Source organism: Microcebus murinus, chromosome 6, assembly GCF_040939455.1.
Source record: "Microcebus murinus isolate Inina chromosome 6, M.murinus_Inina_mat1.0, whole genome shotgun sequence".
In the NCBI taxonomy this organism is placed as follows: Eukaryota; Metazoa; Chordata; class Mammalia; order Primates; family Cheirogaleidae; genus Microcebus; species Microcebus murinus.
The window spans coordinates 43,854,531-43,878,641 of NC_134109.1; the positions used below are offsets into that span (position 1 = coordinate 43,854,531).

Sequence of the window (24,111 nt, forward strand, 5' to 3'; positions counted from 1 at the left end):
GGGGAGTGAATCCCGCCTGTCTTGCCCAGAGCTGTTTTCCTATTTTTAAGACCATCTGGCATCCTTTAGTTTCTCATGAGAACCCACAACCTCTGCCCTGCTGTGTCCCTGTGATCCCAAACCCAACCTGCAGAGCCCTCTAGGCTGGGGGCATGCAGGAAGAAGGCCAGGGCAGGGCGGGGGGCCAGAGGAGTCAGCTCCAAGCTGCACAGCAGGACGCTCTGGGTGGCCGTGACTGGCTGAGAATGTGTTGCTCTGACAGCCTCTGTCCCGTGGATTCTCCCCCACAGTTGGGGCTGTGACAGGGGAGCTATTTGCCATGGATAAAAAGGCAAAGAAAGCTCCTTAAGTGCTCGGGCTTCTCTGGAACCCAGATCTGGGAGGCCGTGAGGTCTGCTGGGCAGGTCACGGATCAGGACAAAGAAAAAATAGGCCTTGCATTTCTTTCTCATATGCAGGGTCCCCAGGGCATCCTAAGCACAGCTCTGGCATTGCTCTGTCTCCCAGGGAAAAAGTACAAACAACGCTGGTCCCCGCTGCGGCACAGGGATAAATGCCCCTCAATTTAGCTCCCTTTGGCCTCTCTAGCAACTTGGGGTCACCTGGCGGGAAGGTCTGAAGCCTCAGGCCGTGAGCCTGCTGGGCCTGCTTCCTCCCCAGGGCAGAACAAACCTGTCTTCCTTGTTTCATGATGGTGGGATTGGCTGCAGTGTTGCGCTGGTTGGAGCTGACGAAGCCACTGGTGCCCAAGAGGCCCAGGCGGGCGGAAGGGACGTTCCGGGAAGGGATCTGGTACTGACGTGGGTTCCGCCTGCCCATGCCGCCGCCCACAGAGCCAGCCGTGGGGAGGGAGTTGGACTGCCCAAAGCCGCGACTGCAAGAGCCAAGAGAAAGAACCAGGAGACCATCAGTCACCACCCAGCGCTGCCCCAACCCCACGTTGCCAGTGGGGTGCCGCCCTGGGGTCTGCTCACATTTTGACAGTTGGGAGGCCTTCGGGAGCTCTGTGTCAGTGAAAGGCTACGATTACAACAGCAGCTAACATCTGAGAGCGCATGTCAGAGGCACCATCCTGGGGCTTTGACATCATTCCTCAATCCTTACAAGCACCCTATGAAGTAGGTGCTCTATACATCAAGTAAAACATGCCCTTAATAACGGTGCGAAGACCACATGGCCAGCAGGGGGCGCGCTGGAACACCAGCCCGGAGGTTATCACGCTACCCTGCCCTCTTCCACGCTGCAACCGTCCTGCCTACAGTGCTGCAGATGAGGACGTGCGTCCTGAGCACTCGTGTGCCTTTCAAGAGGCCACACAGCAAGGAAGTGCGGAGCCAGGATCAGAACCGGGTCTGCCTCCTGTCCCTGTGTCCTGTGCTGCTTCCTTTCTACTGGAGTCCGTTTCTGATTGTGCATCAGTGTGGCAGACTTGGGGAGAGCGAGCCCCACTCGGACATAAGTGCTATGTCCGTCCTGTCAATCCCATATGTCCCACGCCTGAGCCAGCTCCTGGCACAGGGAATGCAGGTTGAGTGAGTAAATGAACAAGTGAATGAATGAGTCTCTGCCATCACGATGCTTCCCCCAATGGAGAGCTGACCCCATCTGTGGGGCTAGGGACATGAGGACAGAGATGATGACATCTGCAAGTGCTCTGGGCCTGGGACACGGACTACCCCCGCTCCACAGGCCCTCCCTGCAGCACGGGACACGCACAGGCCAGAGAGGTTCCGTGCTTCTCCTGGGTCCACCCAGGGGGGCCACGGGCCCCTAGTGTCCCATGTGGGCGCTGGCACTGCCATTGGGTTGGGTGACCTCAGTGCACAAGAACTCGTCATCTTCAACATGCCTCCGGTTTGGGAGGTGACACGGCAGCCAGCAGGGTTTCAGGGACTAGCACATTCTTTCCAAGAAGAGTCAGCTTTAGTCGAAATGCTTTACCTCCGACGGCCACAAGATGGAACAGACTTGCTTTTCCAGCCACACAGGGAAGGTTTGTACCAAGCCTGCAAGGAGACTCCGGGAAGCAGGGCTGACGTAGTTTAACCAGTTGAGGGTGATAAGGGGCCTGCAAAACAGTCATTTCCTGAGCTAAAGGGAGAGCTGTGCATGTATGTGTGTGTGTGTGGGGGGGTGGGGGTGGGAGGGGGTTTGAGCCAGCAGTGCAACAGGGCTCAGGAAATGTTTTTCTTCTCCTGGGATTCCCACATCTCCTAGGGAGAGAAGAGGCAGGTAAGAGAATTCTGGGCTTGTGTTTTTCTACTTCCTGAAGAAAGAGTTCTAGGTTCTGGTCCGAAGCACATCAAAGTATGGTGAGGAGGAAGACATGGTCTTGGTCTCTTTGTTTATCTCATCCTTTCTTCCCTGACTCCTTTTTTTTTTTTTTTTTTTTATTAAGGTCTAAGATTTTTGACTGGAAAGAAGAAATTGAGGGGTAGAACTGATACTACATGATCAGAGAAACCTCCTCTGGAAGAAGGACAATCTTAGGTGACCAGTAGACGACAAGGATCAAGTGTTTTTTTGTTTTTTAACTATGAAAACTCGTCCTTTTGTTTCTGAATCTGGAATTTTGGCCACCTGGTAGATGATTCAGTATTTTGCTAAGATTTTTCCTTATTTAGCGTGGATAGCAATTCCTCACTTTCCTTTTTGGTTGGATTTTTAAGAAGTTATTTCATATGCAAAATACAGAGTCAATGAGTGATTTGAAAATGATTTATGCTTCCAGGAAGGCAAGACTGTATTCTTAAGCAATGTAATGTGGGCAGAGGGTTCTCTTATGGGACACTTAGTCACTAGAGAAATGAGGGAAGTAGGAACTCCTAGAGTTAGGACTTGGACATAGAGGTGGGGAGTAGAGCCCAGAATATTTTGGGAGTAGGACTTGATCAGAGGGAGAATTTGGCTATGCCATCTTTCTCCTGACAGTGGGTCCCCTGTTACCATGTCCTGCGGTGGTTTCTGCAAACCCAGACTTGCTGAGGGTTGCCAGTGCTGGCGGCTGGAGTGAACGCTTAGGTTACTTAAGATTGCTAGGCTTAATGAAATCATCATGCTTTCTGGGGAGAGAACAAAGTGCCAAAAGTGAAGTCTTCCTTTCTCATTCTCTTGCTCTGCCTTTCTAAATCTGATTTCATTATACTGAAATGCATGAAAAGTCTTTGATAAAATAACATTAATCAGAACCAATTAATTGGGGATTTGTGATAATTCAAGCAGGGGCTGGGCTGCAGTTACCTTTGTATTATCAGAGAAACAGATCTTCAAAGCAAATTAATAGCATAAAAAGATCCCAGAGGAAATACTTATGAGTATAAAGTATTTTCTAGCATTTTAGCAACATCCCATTGAACATCCACAATTGGTGACTGAATTCATTCTTATCTAATCAGTGAAGAGACACCATCAGGACTCAACCTGGTTAGCCCAATTCAAGAGCTAGTTAATAACACCCCACAGAGCCTGAGGTTGATGGCCCATGCTCCACGCTGAGCAGGGCTCTTGAATGTGGACCAATGCCAAAGCAGAGGTGATGGAGGCTGGGGTGGAACTTTCTGAAGAGGAGCAAAGAGCTTAGAAGCCCTACTTTCATCTTCAACCTCTGAATGCCTTCTTCCTCTTAGAACTTGTCTCCCAAGGCCCTGGTGTTATAAGAGGCAATTGGAGCTGCCTCCTTTTCCTTGGAGAAGAAATTGCCTCATAGGGACATGAGGACAGAGATGATGACATTTGCAAGTGCTCTGGACCTGGGACAAAGACTGCCACCGTTCCACAGGCCCTACCCCCAGCATGGGCCACACAATGGCCAGAGAGGTTCCACGCTTCTCCTGGGTCCATTCGGGAAGGCTGCTGGTATTACACATGGGTGCTGGCACTTGGATTGGGTGATCTCAGGTAGGAAAGTACTGGTCTTCAACATGCCTCAGGCCTGGGAGGTTACTCAGCAGCCAGCCCAGGGTTTCAGGGACCAACAAAGTCTGAGGTCTTCTGCCCCAGAAGAAGGGAGATGCCTGAGATGGGGGCAGAAGGCTGAGGAGCAGGCCTTGTGCCTTTCATCTGGGCTATCAGGAATCCTCAGGGCGCAGAGGTGGTCTAGGCCAACCCCCCAGGGTTGGCAATCTCAGAGGGCTTGGGGCCAAGGAGCTGATGATGAAGTGTGTTGCTTTGCCTGATGGTCTTTTCCACACATCAACCTGAGGCCATGAGAGTTGCTTAACTTCTGTGGGGGTTAAGAGCATGGAGCTAGAGCCAGCCTCCCTGGTCCAAATCTTGGATGCCACTGGCCACCAACTCATCTGGAGATTGGGGTTAACAGCAGCAGCCCTACCTCACATGGCTGTTGTAAGGATTTAATGCATTAATATTTTTAAAGTGCTTGGATACCAGTTGGCACATAATAAGTGCTAAATAAATGTTTAATAAATATTACAGATGCTGGAATGTGATCTCATCAATTTTAAAATTAATTTTTCATGAAGACTTTTTACAAACTGTAACTGCCCTTATCTACCTTAAATACAAAACAGTGATGTTTTAAGACACGCTTATGCAAGTAAATGCCCAAAATGTTAACGATGCAGGCAGAGAGATTCTACACAGGCACTGAGAAATGAAATGAATTCAGAACCTTTTTAGGTACAAGGGTAGAAATTATTTATCTGCTCATGTTTTAAAATGTAAACCAGAATGTTGATTTTTCAGGATCTTTACATTATCATTGCCTTATTTCCCAACAGTTCCTTATCATCATTCATGGCTTAACTCAACCCTTCCCCCTACTTAATGTCTCCCACAAATTTTCACTGCAGTTCACCTTTAATATGCAATTGGATTCTTCAATTTAAAACCATATTAAGGTAATGGGTTCTAAAGTACAACCAGGCTTATTTTTAACTGCATCCAAGAAGCTGAAGTACTATGAAAAATCAAGAATGGTACTGTTCCACTATGAGACTGCAGCTCAGACCAAAATAGACTAGCACTGGGCTCTTCACCCTGCCAGCAACTATAATTAGCTTGTCTGCAGCTAGAAGGGAGAAAAAATTACACTATCACTTAAGGTGCTGATGGAACAACCCATTTTTGTCCTTTCAGATTCCCCTTTTGTGGTTAAACCGCCAAGTTGTTTTGCTGGTATTCATTAAATCACACCCACCCCTCCCCTCCCGTGTCCATCCGGACTAATGCCATCATTTTGACAACGTAAATTGAGTTACAAAGGCTTACATTCAGCTCTTCCTCTGGGAACACACTCTTTCACAGCCTTTTCCCAACCCCACCTGTTTAAGGAATGTGATTTGGAACTCGCCACGGGGTATCTTCACGAACAAGGAATGATGCCCTACCATATTCCTGCCTCAGGAACAGAGGCTGGCAACGAGGCACCAGGGGAACCACCATGCATTACAAAGAATGAAATCCCAACATACTTTCTTTGCTGTCGATATCCTGATATGTCTAGAAGGGTTTTCCGAGGGAAAGACCGAAAGAGCTTCTGCACCTGCTGTTTCCATGACAACAATCTTTTTTTCTGTGTCTCTGTAAATGCCTGCAAAAACAAACAGGACTTTTAAATGGGTGATGCAGCCTGGCATTAGGGGAAGAAACATGCAATTAATAGGGGAAAACATCGGAGTCTCTGCAGTTGCCTTCTCTGTACCTGTTTCCAATCGTGGTCCAAACAGCAGTCAGTTTAATTTGGAAGCTGCCTGTCCTGGAAATTCAAATTATTTGACATTGGAGGTGCCTGGTAGGGTACATGCATCAAGCTTTTGACAACCCTTGTTTCTGGCTGCATTTCTGGAAGGTCCATACCCACCTTCCTTTCCTCTTGACTCCACTGTGGACTCTTATTTATTAACCAACAATGAATTGCAAAATTGATTGTTGACTACTCTGGCTTTTGTGGGCCCCTTGTATTTTCATAATCAATGGAAATTCTAAACCACTCCAAAAATAAATCTGCTTGGCGGTGTGTGGTCACCCTGGAGTGGTCTGCAGGGCATCAGAGAATGGAGTACGTTCTCCTGTTTCAGGGCTTTGCTGAGAAATCTCCAGTTGAGGGGGGCCAGGCCCTACAAAATCCCCAGTGCACCAGTCCTGACTTGAACCTTGCCTACAGTTTAGGAAAGTGGGTAGATGCCTTCTCAAGTTTTTTTCTATTAATAGTAAAATTGGTGTGTGGGGATGTTTTGCCTACTGCCTTGTAACACTGTCGCCTGTATTATGTGTCCTGTTGCACACAGCCTTTGTACTCACCGCGGCCGAGAGAAGGACTTTACATGGGTTTTGGGTACCCAAGGCAGGGACTCTCTAGTTCACGGTACGTTAGAACCACCCAAGGAGACAGTTAAAGTGCAGATTCCCTCCCACATGCCCAGAGACTGATTTAACACCTCTGTCGGGTGCCTGGGGAGTTTGTGTCTGCGGCAAGTGCTGGGGCGATTCTGCTGCAGGTAGAGCACCAACACATGGCATTCTAGACGTTGAGGACCCCACGTGGTATATGAATCCCCTGCCAAGTGCCCAGAACATGTTGCTGCAGGAACCTGTCAGCTTTGATTGATTAGCGGAAACAACGATGGAGATAAGACTCCCGAGTTTTGTCAATAAGGCATGAAATCTTTAAGTAGTAATAAAATATTAGAGTAACAGACTAAATGACTAGTTCCCATAAATGAAACAGATTCCTTAAATGGAGAGAAAAAAATGACAGCTTAATTTTCTCCCGATGATGCTTAATCTTTAAGGACCTAAACACAGGAGAGCTCTGTGCACAAAAGCAAACGCATGTTAATCATACCATGGAAACATCGCTGATGACTTGCAATCCCCCTCCTCCCGGGTGACCTTAGCCAGATGCCATTAAGAATATTCATCAAGGAGGGCTACCCAACCGTAGGGCTGTGTGCCCCGTTAGAGAGGCGCGGCCCCCTTGCAGGCGTGTGGCGGTCAGTCTCACTGCTAGAAGGTGGTTTTGTGGCTCATTTATTGATGCTCCCTGACTGTCCAAGTACACACGAATGCCTCTGAAAACTGGGCAGAAGGCAAACATCTCTGCTGGACTAAGGAGGTGAGGACAGATTCTGCTTTTGACTGGCTAATGGAAGCCCAGCGTTGAGTGAGGACACACATGCAGGCACTCTGCAGGAAGACCTGGCGAGGAGAGTCCAGCCCAGTGGGTTGGAGGAAGGTTCTGGATGCAGATGTGCAGTGTTCAAATCTCTGCTTACCCTCATGCAAGTTGTTCTACCCAAGACTCAGTTCCTTCTGAAAACTGAGGATAACAATATCTCCCGCAAAGGGATGTTGTGAGAATGAAATAACACATGAACAGCACTTAGAATATTTAGGATGTGCCTCGCTCTTACTAATGGTTCAATACCCGCCGCTTACAGATGCTCTAACCAGGTTTTTCCGGTTGCACAGACCAGCCGTTTGGTGGTGACCTGTGGGTGTTCCTCACATTTGATATTCAACCATGATCTTCAGCTCCAACAATAGCACAAATCAAATGACTTCAAGGTCTCAAAACTGCAATACTGAGCTGGTCTGGAGCCAACCTGAAGGGCAACTGGCCTGAGTTTCCAAGTGGCAAAGGAGGGAATGGCTCACTTTACAGATGTGCTTCCCAAGACGTCGTTACACACACGGCATCTCCCAGGGCGGCAAACGGCATCCTGGATGGAAATGTTTACACCAATGCAGCGGTCAGCCCATGCCTGCTCACGTGGGGCCCCAGGCTCACTTTGTTCAGGGTTGCAGACGGGAGCGAGCCCCTCAGTATTCCCTAGTGAGTGCAGTGGCTGGTTCTCAGCTGGGGCGTGTTGAGTCAGTGCGCTGGAGCTTGGTCACGGCTGACTGCAGTGGTTTCTGAAAACTGCTTCCTGTGCCTGCAGAGGAGTGCTCCTTTACACGGATCTGCTGTTGGCCATGAGGCCTGATATCTCACTGCACCCCCTCCGCTGGCAGCCCCAGGTCGGGCTGGGGAGATGCTTCCACAGGGGCCTGGCGCAGAAGGGAGGACTTCATGCCTAGAGACAGCCCAGACACCCCCAGCCTCCACTTACCAGAGTCCTCTGTCCCCATCGGGCCCAGACCAAGCAGTCAGTCTGGAGGAAGACAGCTACGATGCGTCCCACAGTTTATGTGGCTGGATTAACAGGCTCACAGCGGGCAAGAACACATCCTTCTAAAACCACCTCAAGACACAGCAAAGTGGCGAAAGGCCTGGGATTACAACCCAGGACTCGAAGTGACTGGTCTTAGATGTAAAATTCAGAACTTCCCTGTCCTTTCTTTTATTACTCTAGAGACTGGGTCCCTTCATCCCTGGGGAGGAAGGCAGGTGTGCTGGCTTGATCAGCACCTTCCCCGCTCCCAGCCAGCTGAAGGACAGCGCATTCAGGCTGTGAAGGGGAGTCCTGTCTTGCTGGGCTCGGGCAAGCTGTCCTCCAGGATGGAGGCTGTGTCTGTCTCCACGGGCCCACAGGCAGGGCGTGTTCTGCCCACACAGAATCACCTGAGGCTGTGCAAAGCTATTCAGACACTTTTCCTCTTTCTTGAATTAAAATAACAAGACTCCTTGACCAACATTTCCCCTTCAGCATCGTGCAGGCCGTCCCTCCTGAAACCGGATTACGCGAGCGGATGTGCCACGAGCACCTCCCTGCCTGTGATCCTGTCCCCAAGAGCCCCCACCTGGTGCCATCTGTGCTCCGCATCACTCAGGGCCCCCAGGGAGGCAAAAGGAAAGAAAGAAACTTGGAGCTGGGTGCCCAGGGAGGGCGAGGCGTCAGGGCAGCGTTGCCGGGCTGGACAGACCAGGCAGGCTGCGCTTTGCGCAGGGGCAGCTGGAGGACTCATCGTGTTTATCTCATGGTCCAGCCACGGGAGGCAAGGTGGAAGGGACCTCATCTCCCAGTCTCTGAGGCCTCGGTGCTGAGAGTGGGTGTGCAAGAGGAAGCAGAGTTCCCGTTTGCTTTTTCAGAAGCTTAGATTTTCTCTTGACCCATCTGCCTCAATCCCCTGCAAACGTCCTCCTCCCCAGCAAAACACAGCCCCGCGCTCCGCTGCCTCCTGACTGAGTCCTCTGTGCTTCAGGGTGTGCAGGGGTGACCTATCAGAGGCTTTGTCGTCATGAATGTGATGGCCCCTTTCCTCTGTCTCACCCACCGCTCTCGCACCTGAGCCACCCAGCTGGGGACAGGGCCTGGGAGCTCAGTGAGTATCTATGGAGTGAGCAAGTTGTAACATCCTGCCCTGTGTTCTCGCCTTCTCTTCTTTCTGTCGCTTTTTCCCCGGCCAATACAAATACGGGGTCCGGATTGGAAACAGAAGAGGGTTAGTCAGAGCTTGGGCAAAGGAGGCCTTGTCCCTTCCTGAAATGAATACACAAACCCTTCAGTGGGCGTCCGCCACCGGCAGATAGTACCTGGTTGCTCTGGAGAAACCATTAAATAGAATAAATATAACATTATTTTTTCCGTGAATAATCCAGTACTTTGGATGAGCTCCCAACCTAGGCAGGCCGGTCACTATGATCACACTGTGACAGAGAGCTCTGGCTCAGAGAAGAAACTGCAAAAGCAGGATTGAAGGGGGTGGGGAAGGGGGGGCTGGAGTAGAATCCCGGAAGGGGGCTGTACACCTGTCCATGGGGGTGGGGACCCCAAGAACCGAACAGGACCTTCACCAGCCCAGTGCCCGTGTGGCAGCTGGGAGGGCAGGGGACGCGAGCGGGGCACCCCTGCGCCGGAGCCCACGCCGGCCCTGGGTTCTGGCTGCCAATGCGGTGACGGCGAGGAGGTGTGGGGCCCCTGCCATCTCATTCTCACGTCAGAATCCTACGAAGAGCCCTCGCTGCCCTAGGTTTATCTGGTCCCCAGTTTCTCCAGCCTAGACCTGTCTCTGTTACCCTTTGGGGTGTGTGCCAAGGAGCCAGGGGTCTGACACACAACCCCTCTTCTCCACCTGTCCCTTGGGGGGCCACCAGGCAGATGGCTAGCCAGCCGTGCCCAGGAATCGGGCTCACTCTGCACGTGCGGACTGTGCTACCTCCACCCTGCCTCGAGCCTCCCTCACAGGGACGTGTGGCAGGTACAAATCCTGTAGAAATCACAAGTCAAAATACATGCGGCACAACAGCCATCGACCCACAAACACGCGTTACTTCTTGTGTGTACTGGCTCGCTTCCTCCCGTTTCCCTGAGCTAAAAGGCAGAAGAGTTCGACACAGCAATTTAAAAAGACTTGAGCACGCCCAGAGCGAGGTATTAGGCTCCCCAGGCCCGGTCACCCGGGGATTCTTCTGGCGGCACAAGTCCTGTCAGGCGTTCACCCTCACGGCAGAGCGCTCGGTCCGGGCGAATCTTTGGACGCCACGGTAACACCCAAGCTGTGTTTAGGTTTGAAGCTGTCATGGCCTAGTTCTGCCCAAACTACTATTAATGACTGTTCACCCCTCAAAAACAAGTTGTTGGAGACCAAAGCGATCACATCACAGAAACTCTGAGAACCATTTCTAAGCAATGAGAAAAACAGTTTGGTAAAACCTGTCACTACTCACCTCATGAATTAGACACTTGTCTATGAGCTGTAAATAGGAACTTATATTTTCCTCATCGGGTCTGGAGACCAAGAGCTGAGTGCACACTGTGAATTAAAAAAAAAAAAAAAAAAAAAAGCAGAGGAGTTAGAAAAATGCACACCCGTGCTAACCCCTGAGATCTGCGTCTGATTTCCTTTCAGGACCAACGTGTTGAGAGGTATGTGTGCCCGTAGCTTTACGTGAGGTTCACGAAAACGGCCAGGAGGCTCCTCATGCCACGGCAGCCCTTGCCTCGAGAAGCCCCTTGGGTTAATTCCAGTCATAGCATTCTATATTAAGCCGTCTGCAATAAGACACTTTGCGAGAACACAGCGAGCGGCAGTGTCCTGAGCTCTTCTGTAAAAGTGGCTCTGTGTGAGGAGGCTTCACAAGCATTAAAGACCACCGACGCGGCAGAGCGCAGCTTCCGTGATCCTATGAATGAGCGTGCGCCTCTTGCCAGGTGGAGAGGCAGTGAGTGGCGTTTGTGTTTAGAGGAACGGGCTGGGCTGGCACCTCTTTTAGGCTGGGGAGGCGTGTGGGTGTGCGCCTGAGCAGAAGGCCTGCTGTCTGGTCACTGGAGGGTCGCTTTCTCAGAGTGACGTGCACACGTATGCAAACACAGGCTCACACACACACTCAAGTGTGTGCTGCCAAGGACGGAGCAGAGTTGGTCTGTGGGTAGAGGATGGACACACACACACACACACACCCTGGACTGCTCATGGCCATGTTGGTGTGGCCCATTCCACTCTTGTTATAGAGGCCACAAAGCTCTGACTCTGGTGGTGGTGTCTACAAGGCCACAGCAGAGATGGGTGGACAAAAGAAGTCAACCGAAGAGCAGAAACGTCCGGCACTCCAGTAGATCAAGCTTGAAACTTGGGCATCATGCTTGATTCCTCCCTCTCCCTAACCCTGCATGAACAATCTGTCACAGAATGCATTTATTCCTTGGCCTCTGCACATAGATTTTCAGTATAGCACTGTTTGTCACAACAAAAACTTGGAAACTGCCTCAATGTCTGTTAATTGGGACCCTGTTAAATAAATTGTAGTTTATGCAGACAGTGGAAGAGTTATGCAACCTTTAAAAAAGAATGAGATGGTACTATTTGTATTGGTAGAAATATTGGAAGTATTAATATATAATATTAAAAAAAATATACCTAGCTGCAGAAAAGAATGTGAGGCCTGTGTGTGTGTGTGTGTGTGTGTAAAAGTGGATATTCATGTGCTTGTATATGATGATAAAGTTTCAGAAAGGACATCCCAAAACTTTATAGTGACCATCCCTGGGGAGGAAGATGGCGGGGCTTGAGGGGAGGGAGGGCTGTTTTTCACTTTCTACCATTTTGTTTAATTTAAATTGTGTATGTTGAGCATGAATTGGGTTTATATTAGTAATTCCTTTCAAAGTAGTTAAAAGATAAAGAGGCAGTGGCAGAGGAGTGTGGGTCTCGCAGGAAGGGGGCTGACGTCCACACGTTTGGGAAGCTTTCCTGTGTGGGCTTGGCAGGGCTATGGCTTCACCCCTGGGGACATCTGTTCTGATCCAGCACAGTGGAGGGGTGGGTGGGTGTGGGCAGGGGAGGTGGGGAGGTGGAGGAGGGAGAACAAAGACCCACCTTGGCCATCAAGCTCCAAGGGAAGCTACGAGTCATCTCCTGTACCGAATTTCTATGAATTTAAGGTTTCGTAGGATGTGCATTAAGGATTATTCTTACTGCAACTATGAGGCTCAGGTGGCCATTTCTATTGGTGAAAACTTGGTTTCTTAAAATGGTCTGAAATATTGGGCAATAAAGGAAAAAAATGTTTTCCCCTCTCAAAGGGAAAGTGCTGACCTTCACCATTTTTAAATAAAGATTTCTTGTGAAACATCCCATCGAGCACGTATTATTCTAATGGTGGGCATTTTCAAGGATGTGGACACAAGAGTCTGAGCCCCAGGGAAGGCAGAGGGTCGTCCGGGTGGAAGGGTGCTCTTACCCAAAGGGCCAGGCTGTGAATCCACCCTGCCCTACACATGTGCACACAGCATGGCCAGGGTACGCTTGGATAGTCCTTGGTAAGTAGGGCCTAACTTTAGATGCTGCTACCATCCCTCAATTTGTGTACCAAATACTTATCAGGTACCTCCCATAAGCACTGTGTTATATGCAGGGTATTCAGTGGCTATTAAAAGTGGTCTGACAGTGCTGCAGACTAATGGAGATACAGTCGATTACAGACAATTATAATCCAGTACGAACTTGGCCAAGGAATGAAAGCAAAGGGGCTGTGGGGCACGTGAGAAGGGATTAGGTGGCCTTCCCGGAGCATGTGAGGCCTCAGCTGAGACTTGGAGCACGAGGAGGCATGACACAGGTGAAGAGAATGGAGTGGGGGATAGAGTATTCTAGGCAAGGCTGTCACAGATGTGCAGGTTGTACACTGCACAAGTGTGCACCAAGGTGAGTACCTACAGTGCCACCTCCACCCAGAAGGGTGCCATTTTGTAATTCATGTTAAGGCTTTGTACGAACTAGTAGGGCCCCAGGTTCTAGGCAGAGAGGAAGTATACACAAAGACTCAGAGGTAAGAGAACATGCAAGCTTTTGAGAACTGAAAGATATAAAGTCTGTGTGGAGTATAGAATGGAGGTAGCAAGGAGAGGCCAGATGACAAGTGACTCTTTAGGTTTGGGTTTTATCACCGACAGCTAAGGGCAGCCATCCCATGGAACTTAACCTATGCTATCTCGAGCTTGTAACAAGGCACGGTGGTGACCATGCAGATGACAGAGAGACTGTGGGGCTCAAACCCCAGCTCTGCCATCAACTGTGTAGGCCTAGATGAGCTAATTAGCCTGTGTGCCTCAGTTTCCTCCCTTGTAAAATGGGGTAATTGGGGATTAAGTAAGCTGCACAGGTAACCACAGAGAACTGGGCGTGGCACATAGCAATGGCTAAATCAACACAAGCCATTAGTGCTAGAGTGTTTCACGTGGCAGAGCAACCCTGAAGGGAGAACGTAAATGCAGACACTGTAAGGTGCCAACTTTTAGCTCTGTGCTGAGATTCTCCAAATCCTGGCCACATCTGGAAATACTCAGTGGTGAGGAGAGAGGCCACTGCAAAGGCCAGCATCCTTCTGCACAGGGAACTCTGGGACCTGGCTGAAGGGATCTGCACCCCTTTACTGTCAATTGTTTCCTGCCACTTTTGCTTTGGGGATTGGATCAGCCACCGAGTGAGAGGTTTTTCCAGAGTCCATCCCACCTTCCTCCCCTCCACCCCCAGGGCCCAGTGAGCTCTGCAGGGGAACGGCCCAGCATCCCATGGTCCGAGGGAGGTGGCGAGAAAAGGGTGAAGGAGTAGGCCCTTGGGGGTGAGGGGGACTGGAGTGCAAATCCAAAGGGCGTGACCTCTCTGAGCGGCACGTTCCTCATCTGCAAAACAGAGCTAGTGATATCTGTCAGGCAGGCGGTTTGCCCAGCACCCGGGGAGGCCCTCCAGGAACCCCTGGCTCTGGTTAGCCGAATCTGGGAGAAGAAAGGGAGGGAAAGGGGGCGATCGGGCGCTACCTTTTCCCATGACGCGTGTGAACTGCCCAGGGAGGTCCCCCTCGGGCAGCGGGGCGACGGCCAGCTCCCCGTCACAGCTGCTCAGCTGGTGTGGCTGCAGCCCGCCGCTGGCCCCAGCCGAGGGGGTGGCCGTGGCGCCCGGGGCTGCACCGCTGTCTTTGCAGTCGGGGCTCTGGCTCTCGGGGCCCATCAGCGAGGGCTGGTGCGGGGCCTGCGGTTCCCGGTGGCGAGCCTCCGGGGTGGCGCTCGGGGAGCTGTAGGCCTTGATGGGGGTCAGGATCATCTGGTGCAGCTCCTGGAGTGGGATGCGCAGGCTGCCCCCCTCGATGATGTCCTGGACGGGCGGGGACAGAAAAGACCTGTCAGCACCGGCACAGGGGCCGCCCCTCCGTGCCTGCCCTCCCTGCCCGGGGCTGTTCCAGGTAGGGTGTGTGGCTGCCGGTTCCTTCAGCAGGATGCCCTCGGGAACAGCGGCCATTTAGGTTGTATCATCCTAGCCCTGGCTCAGGTGGACAGCTTGGAAAGTGCAGATGTGTGCAGTGAGGAAAATACACGTCACATGGCTGCCCTGCTATCCAGGGATGGCCACTGAAACAGGTGGGTACGTTTTCTTTTCCGGCTCCCTCAGCACAATTCTACAAAATACATTTATACATTTTACATTCACACACCCTAGAAGTTGTGTAACAAAGTTAGGTCATGGGGTGGCTTTGTGTCCCATGTCTGATTTTAGCTGAAGGAACCCGTTCGCGCACACCTTCACTCAGCCCATGACACGAGCAGCACGAGCACAGACTCTGGGTCAGACGCCCTGGCTTGAATTCTGGCACTGCTGTGTGACCACGGGCCAATGACTTAACCTCTCTGTGCCTCAGAGGCCCTGTGTACAAAGTGAGGACATCAACAGTAGCTGCATCGTTGGGTGGTAGTGACGGTGTCAATATTTGTAAAGCTTCAGGTTTGTGTCTGTCACCCTATCACATGCTTCTCTGTGAAATGACCAAGCACGAGTTGAGTGCTCCTATGTGCAGGCACCATGCTAGGCAGGGGGGTGCCGGGCAGGGGAATACGGTAGAAACAGCCTTTAGGCTTCCCCTAGCAGGTTTGCAACCCGCCACAAGATGAACACACAATGCCAGGGCTGTGGCATGGGCCAGGGCTGCCATGCGGGGAGACCCTTGCAGAGGGTGACCCTGGGCGCAGGGTCCTGAATGAGTGTGGGCATGAAGATCCTGGGGAGGACGTTCCGGGCAGAAGGCACATGTGGGCACAGGCCCCGAGGTGGGAGCACGTGAGGAACGGCAGAGTGGCCCGCGGGCGAGCAGGGTGGGACACGAGTTCGCAGGAGCCACGCGGGCCTGACACCGAGGGCCGGGGCAGGGGTGCTGCAACTCTCTCCAAATGAGATGGGAAACCTGGGAAGGTTTTGAGCAGGGCAGTGACATGCTTTAGAAGGATCACTCTGGAGAGAAATATGTATAATGTACATGTGTAATATGTCTTTACGTGATGCATAATAAAATTGGATCATTTTGTAGTTTAATGCACTAGGCACTGCTTATCAGGATACAGAATGAAAGCTGACTCTCACAGACACTAGTCTCTGCGCCAGACGCTCACAGAGGCCGAGATGTGCGTGGCTGGGAGTGAGGCAGGGTGCAGGGGCCTGGGGCCATCCCTGGCGAGGTCGCGGGCTGGGCCCCCTGCCACAAGCTTCCCCCAGTGCTCCTGCAGGCAAAGCTTCCCTGGGACCCAGGGAGGACACTGACAATCAGGGCCCTGATTACTAATGAAGCATTTAATCTTCTGAGAGCCCAGAATAGCAGGGACATAATTTAAAAAGCCTGACACGTGAGTATCCAATCCGTGCCTGGGATCCTCTCTCATGAAGAACACGTGCTGGAGGATGTCAGGGAACGCAAACATATGGAACGCGATCATTTCTGCACCCAAACCTTCCTGATCGATCAGAAAAAGGAAGCTGAGGACGGCAGCCTTGGACACGCGTGTTTCAATGCTGGGCAGCCAAGGACACCACCAGTCACACCCTGTCTTTTTGTTTTCTTTTCAGGGGGAGGGGTTGGAAACGGAGCCTGAATTGTGCCTTAGCCTAGTTGGCACGAAGGGTTTGTGAAGGAAGTGGAATTTTAGTGAGCCACCAGAATTGTCTCAGACCTGGCCAGAGCCACCATTCAGCCTATTTTAGGGGAGCGAGTCCATTTTCCTTCTAGAGAGGAGGGTTCAGAGGGCGTCCACCTTCCCCTGCACCTGTGGCACATCTGTGCGGGCGGCCCCACCGTCTCCGCTGCCCAGCCGGGGACTGGCGCTTTCCCAGAGCCCGGATGCCACTGTGTGACTGGCTTCCTTGACTTTGGACCTGGCGCTCTGGCCAGGGCAGGGCACGGGGAGGCGAGCTGGCTGACCCACGCCAGGAGAGCGCTTACCGCCTTTGCTCCTGCCAACCGCCCGCCAGCGCTGGGGTTGTGGGAGGTACTGACCCCTCCTTGTCCAGCCTACGACTGAGGAGGAGAAGGGAAAAGAGGCAAAAAGGGACAGGGCTTCCCCATGAAAGGGACTTGGCAGCCACGCTGAGTGGTCCCATGTATCCCTGCCATGCCATCCCGCATGGCTGCTAACACTGAGGTGAGCAAACGAGTGCTTGTGACACTCTGTCAACTGCCACCAAATGCTTGCCTGCTCTTGTCACATGGCAAGAAGGCTTCTGTAGTTAGTGGTGAGAGAAGGAGATTTTGGTTGTGTGAAGAGCTGAACTCCTGCAGACAGGAAACATATGCATGCCCTAAATTCAAATCTTATCTTATTCTTCTATTGGAGGCAACCACACCAAAAAAAGAAACCATAGACATAATGAATAATGTCGGACACTTCTGTAAAATATAACTTCTCAAGAATCATGTAGAGTTGAGTTTTGTTCCCTGCTCTACCCATAAGTTCAGGCTATTGCCTCAAAGATAATACTTGGCTTACGACCAGTTGGCCAATCCTCTGTTCGTGCCAGCATCAGGGAGTTGAAACTTTGACCATTAGGTCACGTTCCTGACTTTTTTTTTGAGACAGAGTCTCACTGTGTTGGCCCAGGACAGAGTACTGTGGTGTTAGCCTAGCTCACAGCAACCTCAAACTCCTAGGTTCAAGCGATCCTCCTGCCTCAGCCTCCTGAGTAGCTGGGACTATCGGCATGCACCGCCATGCCCAACTAATTTTTTTCTATTTTTAGTCACCTGACTAATTTTTTTTTTCTTTCTATTTTTAGTAGAGACAGGGTCTGTTGCTCAGGCTGGTCTCAAATTCTTGATCTCCAGCGATCCTTCCACCTCGGCTTCCCGGAGTGCCAGGATTACAGACGTGACCCACCGTGCCCAGCCACGTTCCTGACTCTTAAAACCAAATTCCTGAACTCAGCACAGAGTGCCCAAACTGAAAAGAAGGCAGGGAAACGGCCTGAATGGAATTCAATCTAGTGCCCTCCACTTACTGTGGGAATTAATTCTCCATGTTGACAAAAATCGGGAATCCACCCAAGTCTCTATTGATCCTTCATACCAAAAATATAATCCTACCTTATAAACACAAAGGGGCAAAATGAAGCTGTCCATTAACTAACATGCCGATACAAAGCTGCCATGCTGAGGAGCTCCTGAAAGCTGACAGTGGGAAGTCTGGCCCGCGGCTGGCCACAGCCGCCGCTCCGTGGACAAGCAGGAAGGAATTACTTTCTCACCATGCCAGCCCGGCCTGGCTGCTTAGGTCTCGGAGGAAGTCTGGTTCGTGGGCATGTGACATCAACAAGGTGCAAACCATTTGGAAAAGAAGGATGTGAGCAGCCAAAGTGTCGCCAGCACTTATGCAACGTGTCTCTGGCCCCATCCTTCCCTCTGTGTAAGGAGAACTGGGACTTCTCACATAATAGGACTCCTGTATCCACTTAAATCCCTTCTTTCTCTCCTCCTTTCATTGACCCTCAGCTGCTGAGCCCTCCCGTCAGCCAGGCGCTGTTATGCACAGGGGACATAAAAACAAATACGTCGCAATCCTCACCCTAAGATGCTCACAGCTCCTGGGACCCACCCGAGTGATGGGCGTGAGGACAGGGAGCTATGCGAACACAAAAGGGGGACCCCTGACCACTACTGTGTGGTGGGGGTGGGGGTGCATGTTTCAGGAAAAGAAGAACAACATGGAGGGGACAGAAAGGATGAAAGGACACTCCATGTGGCTGAGCAGGGCTCAGCATATCCAGAGATGAAGCTGAAGAGTTTCTCCATGGCTGAGAATGAAGCAGCCGCTATGGAGTTTGGACTCACCTGAGTCTCCTTCTCTTAAAACAAGGACAAGAACACCTGTCCTGATTACCTTAGGAGCTTTGGTGTAAAGGCCAAACACACTGAAAAGTGGGAAACATTTTTTAAAAGTATAGGCTGGGCATGGTGGCTCACACCTGTAAACCTAGCATTTTGGGAGGCTGAAGTGGGAGGATCGTTTGAGCTCAGGAGTTCCAGACCAGCCTGAGCAAGAGTGAGACCTCGTCTCTACTAAAAATAGAAAAATTAGCTGGGCATGGTGGTATGTGGCTGTAGTCCCAGCTACTCGGGAGGCTCAGGTAGGAGGGGTCACCTGAGCCCAGGAGTTTGAGGCCACAGTGAGCTATCATGATGCCATTGCACTCTACCTGGGGCAAAAGAGTGAGACTCTGTCCCCCCCCCCAAAAAAAAAGTATAAAGTGCATCATACTAGAATAAGGCATAATTACCCCAGAGATATTTAGCATTTAATACTATTAAATGTAACTGCTATTTCTCTGTAGCAGTTGGCGAAATCAGGGTCTCAGATCTGAACTCAAGAGGATGAGACCTGGACGTATCTGAAGAAAGGCACAGGCTCACAGAGAAGCATTTTCTCCCTTAAGCAGAAATAAATGGAACCAGGGTGGATGTGTGTGAGTGTGCTAGTGTTTCCTTTCTCCACGCCAGGCTTCCAGGCTCAGAAAATGGTTTAGCTTCACAGTTCGGGAGTTGAAAGGAAAAATGGTGAACAAAAGCATGTGCAAGTATTTTCTTTTTTTTCCCTTTGAGACAGAGTCTCGCTTTGTTGCCCAGGCCAGAGTGAGTGCTGTGGCGTCAGCCTAGCTCACAGCAACCTCAAACTCCTGGGCTCAAGCGATCCTCCTGCCTCAGCCTCCTGAGTAGCTGGGACTATAGGCATGCGCCACCATGCCTGGCTAATTTTTTCTATATATATTAGTTGGCCAATTATTTTCTTTCTATTTATAGTAGAGACGGGGTCTCACTCTTACTCAGGCTGGTTTCGAACTCCTGACCTTGAGTTATCCGCCCGCCTCGGCCTCCCAGAGTGCTAGGATTACAGGCGTGAGCCACCGCGCCCGGCCTCAAACATTTTCTTGATTTAAAATAAATGTTGAAAAATCTGCCCCACTGACCATCCTAATTTCCCTTCTCCATTGAATATCTTAAGAAGTCTACAAATCCATACCCCACAGCTCATCACACATTCACACCCTGGTTCACGGGTTTTTGCTTCTGTCCCCTCCCATTTCCCTGAAACCCCTCTCGACATGGCTACAGTGCCCTGCTGAGGGCCAGTTCCAGGGGACAGTGTTCAGTTTTCACTGAATGTGGCACCTCCGTGGCGCCTGCTGGGAGCCCCGCCTCCCACGCTCTCTGGCCCCTGGGTGGGGCTCAGCCTCTGTCATCGCTCAGTAACCCCATATTTCATGGTGCTCCTCAGGCCTGTCCTCAGCTCTTATCACCTGGCACCTCCCCTTCCAGGAGTGCCAACCCCCAGGTACACACAGATGACCCACAGCCGGTCTTCCAAACCCCGTGGGGCTCATGGACTTCTGACCTGCTCTTCGAGCCACTGACTTGCCATTTCCGCTTGAGCGTCCCACAAGGCACCTCAGACTCAACCCACCTAGCTGAACTCCATTTCCCACTTCTCTGTATTTTCTCTCCCCAGATGGCACGACACTCAAGTCCAAACCTCCTGACAACTACCAGACTCCCTCCAAACAATCTCTATTACCTTTCTCCATCCTCAGTGCCTCTGTTTTGGTCCAAGGTCCCATTCACAAGACCTGCTTTAGCCTCCTCACCACTGCAGAGGGTCTATTTCACCCCAGGAAGAGTCCCCTGTCTTGGTGGTGACAGTGATCACACTGGATTGTGAGATCACGTGGCACCATATCTAACTGTCCCAATGCATGCCCCACGCTCCCCAAGGGCAGGAGCCACCCATTACTCACGGTTAGCCTCCAGCGGATGGGGCAAATCAAGACCAGGCAGCTGCTTAGTTCAGTGATCAGTCACCGAATGGAAGGGCTCTGGACGTGGAGCTCATCTGCGGCTACTGTGATTATGAACTAGCCATGGGCGGGGCCCCGCTATCTCCTTAGAAATCTCTGGGCTCTATGTGAGGTAAGAATGCCAGCGGCAGGCACGGGCAGCACGACGGCATTGCCAACGACGCGTCAGCCCAGGGTTGTCTGGGGGTGCCTGAACAACGGCTGATTTGAGTCTGTCACTGCTGCCTGCCATCAGCGGTAACAGGTTACAGACAACCCTCCCCTGGAAAAGCCAAAGAGGCAGAGCCAGAGGCTGTCTTCAGCGGATGCCAGGGGGACATTCCCCACCCCCAGGCCCTCAGCTCCTGCAGGGACAGCCTGTGGGAGGGATGTCTGAACACTCAGGTGTCCCAAAGCAAGTGCAACCCGGCCGTCTGGCAGACACAAGCTCTCCTCTCTCAGAGAAGTCAGACGGAATCAACTCACTCTCACCTTCCAAGTGGCCGTTAGCTGCCACCACACTTTGTACTATGTTTGGCCCCTTTTTACCTTTTCCATTCCAGGGAATCGGGGAGAAAGTATTTTTGTGGAGTCAACATTATTCTAGATGTAAAGTCTGGGACACAGAAAACATGACCACGTCAGGGCCACCCTTGCTACCTGGCTGCGCGAGTGCTTTCCGAGCTGGTTTTGGCCCAAGGCTGCAGGGAGTAGAGCTAAGGGCAGTTCCGCCTCTTTGTCCCTCAGGCGGGTGTGTTTCCTCATGACGGAGGATGTGAATGAATGCCCGAAGGATGCTCCAGAATTATGGCGGGAAAATGGCTCAATCACTATAACACTTAGCCATCTAATCCTTATGCAAAATGTTATCTGTACTTTCTAGCAGAGAAGGAGTAAACTGGCCTTTTGAATGTTCCCACCAAAAGAATGGCTTTTTATATTAAAAATGGCAAGAATCACTCAGTGAGACAAGCTGCTTGCTAAAGGAGTTAGTGTAACATTAAAGATAACAACAAATGAGGCTTTTAGTTTTTGAGGGAAAAAATAAAAATGTGAGGAGAAATAATTTTTCAAGAAAAATAAAAACAATAAGCTGGGCGTGGTGGCTCACGCCTGTAATGCTAGCACTCTGGGAGGCCAAGGCAGGTGGATTGCTCAAGGTCAGGAGTTCGAAACCAGCCTGAGCAAGACCCTGTATCTACTAAAAATAGAAAGAAATTAACTGACCAACTAAAAATTTATATATATACAAAAAATTAGCCAGGCATAGTGACGCATGCCTGTAGTCCCAGCTACTCAGGAGGCTGAGGCAGCAGGATTGCTTGAGACCAGGAGATTGAGGTTGCTGTGAGCTAGGCTGACGTCAATGGCACTCACTCTAGCCTGGGCAACAGAGTGAGACTCTGTCTCAAAAAAAAAAAAAAAAAACAACAAAAAACCCCAAAATACCACCACCACCACCACCACAACCACCACCAAAAAACAATAACCCTTCAGGTTCAGTTGGATAGCTCACTTGTAATTCACTTTAATTAAGAAGAAGCCTTTAATCATGGGTGTGCATGTGAGTAGCCCGTACCTGTCTATCTGGCCAGAGGTTTTAAAAGAAACTTTCCTTATAAAGTTACATATGCAGATTTCACATATATAGATAACACATGTGATACACACTAAGTATAACTTTATATAGTGTATATAAAATTATACTCACCCACATCTTTGTATATAAGTTTTAAATAAATTCCCACTCCATTAAAATGTTTATGTGCTCACAAAACTTGCTTTAGACCTCTCTCCCTCAATACTTTGTCCCCTTCCAAAGGCTCCCTCGAATCATTAGGTTACCATTCAAGCTCTGCAGGCTGCAAATACCCCGACTTCCCACCCACCACCCCAACCGCCTCCTAGCACCCACGCACAAGAATCCCAGCTCCGGGGCCGAGGCAGCACTGGTGTATGCAGAACATGCCTGCTCTGCTTTGGACCTTAGTGAAACCATACAGTGATTAAGTCATAAAAATGACACTATTACCAGACACAAAGATAAAGATAAAGATGGCCTGTGTAAGCAGCAAGTAAAAAGGGACAGTCACAGCTGGTAACTGCTTTTAACGTTGGAATAAACTCTTTTCATCATGTGGCATTTTTGAGATGGTTCCTATCAGTCATGGGGACCCATTCTGTTGAGTTAGAGTCTGAAATTATTCTCTTGAGAACCAACTGTGGCCATCTGCCAGATGCTTTTGACGCCCTCTCTTGAGACCTGGAGTGCACCTGTTGGTGTTCACCACTCTGGGGGCAGCTTTTCCCCAAACCAGATCCTCCCCCGGGTGGTCAGCAATAACAAAGAACACTTGCATATTTCTGATACTCTCTTGTCAAGATTTCCACCTTTGATTGTAGGGTGAACACTAATCGTATACACAAGGCAGAGGCAAATGTATACATTTGATGGCACTTCCTCAGAGTTTTAGGATGGCCTGGACCCAGAGAATAAGCACATTTCAGTGTTAGGTTATAAAGAAGCAGGTATAACGGGGAAATTTCACTTCAAAATCATTGCATTTCTCTAAGCTTGGTCATGAAACCATATGATGAGCTCTGCAAGTCTGCTGATTTCCAACAGAGAATCTTCCTTGGTCCATTTTTCCACGATGAAGGTGGAAACGTCCCCTTGCCTGGTCATAACTTACCCTTTCCAAAGATTTCAGGAGATTTTGTCTTTCCTTGAGCTTCTGAATACTGATGACAATTTTGTGTCTTGCACCTTTGGTAACGTTCTGTAATTGAATACAGTATATTAAAAATATATTTAAAAACACATTTTAAAGCATCGGCTTAGAGACTCAGACCTGTTTATTAATAGTATTATACTTTACTGTCTTCTTTGTCCTACATGGTCACAGACTAGTCAACATCCATTTGTCTCTCTCATTAATACCCATTGTCATAAACCTCTTCTTATAAAATATTCTACCTCCATCTAGCTACACGTTTGTCTGATATTTTGGCTGTGCCCTTTATTTGTATTTCTGTCTTTCTATATCTTACAGAGAGATACAGAACAGCCAATTATCCCACCCAGCATGAAGTTTCTTAACAGTCTTAAAAGATAATTTTTAAGTCCACTATTTCTCCTCTTCTCCAGTCTCTCTCAGTTCCCCTGAAGGCAGACAGACCCTCAAGGCTTTCTCCAGCCTTTCCCATGTCTTTCCCCCGTCTTGAGGAGGTAACTCCCCATGTAGTGCAGTATCAGAAAACATGGAGAATTTTTGTCAGTTTGCAGCCCCTCTTTTGTTTCCCTAAGGAAAACTAGAATAGAACCTAAATCCATAATTCAGTCATTACTCCAGGTAAATGATTAGGATTCACAGTAAGAGTTGCAGATTTTATCTCCTTAACTGGTGGCAATGGTGAGCCTAAGGATTTTGTTAAATACCTGTTAATTACAGATACTGCAGATTTCCCAATAGATGGTCTTTTCTCAAAGGAGGTCTCAGATATGACTATCTGGTGACTTCTTGTAAGTATTTCATAGAATTCCTCTTAAAGACGGCAAAGATAGGAATACCAGCAACATCTCCTTTACTTAAAAAACTTAAGACTCCCATGGAGTACTACTCAGCTTCA

General features: G+C 50.1%; 1 protein-coding gene across 4 annotated transcripts in view; it reads right to left on the reverse strand.

The window, feature by feature from the left end:
- SAMD4A (sterile alpha motif domain containing 4A) overlaps positions 1–24,111 on the reverse strand; it is a 206,984-nt gene that overhangs the window by 12,921 nt on the left and 169,952 nt on the right. For 3 of the 4 annotated variants that reach the window (XM_012757907.2, XM_012757906.2, XM_020285836.2), the window contains 5 exons: positions 23,175–23,261; positions 14,160–14,493; positions 10,571–10,656; positions 5,433–5,551; positions 673–874 (listed from right to left, as the gene is read on the reverse strand). In XM_012757907.2, the coding sequence (XP_012613361.2) occupies positions 673–874; positions 5,433–5,551; positions 10,571–10,656; positions 14,160–14,493; positions 23,175–23,261 (828 nt within the window). Of the gene's footprint in view, positions 1–672; positions 875–5,432; positions 5,552–10,570; positions 10,657–14,159; positions 14,494–20,442; positions 20,547–23,174; positions 23,262–24,111 lie in introns of those variants that run through there. The other variant, XM_012757908.3, reaches the window with a different exon arrangement.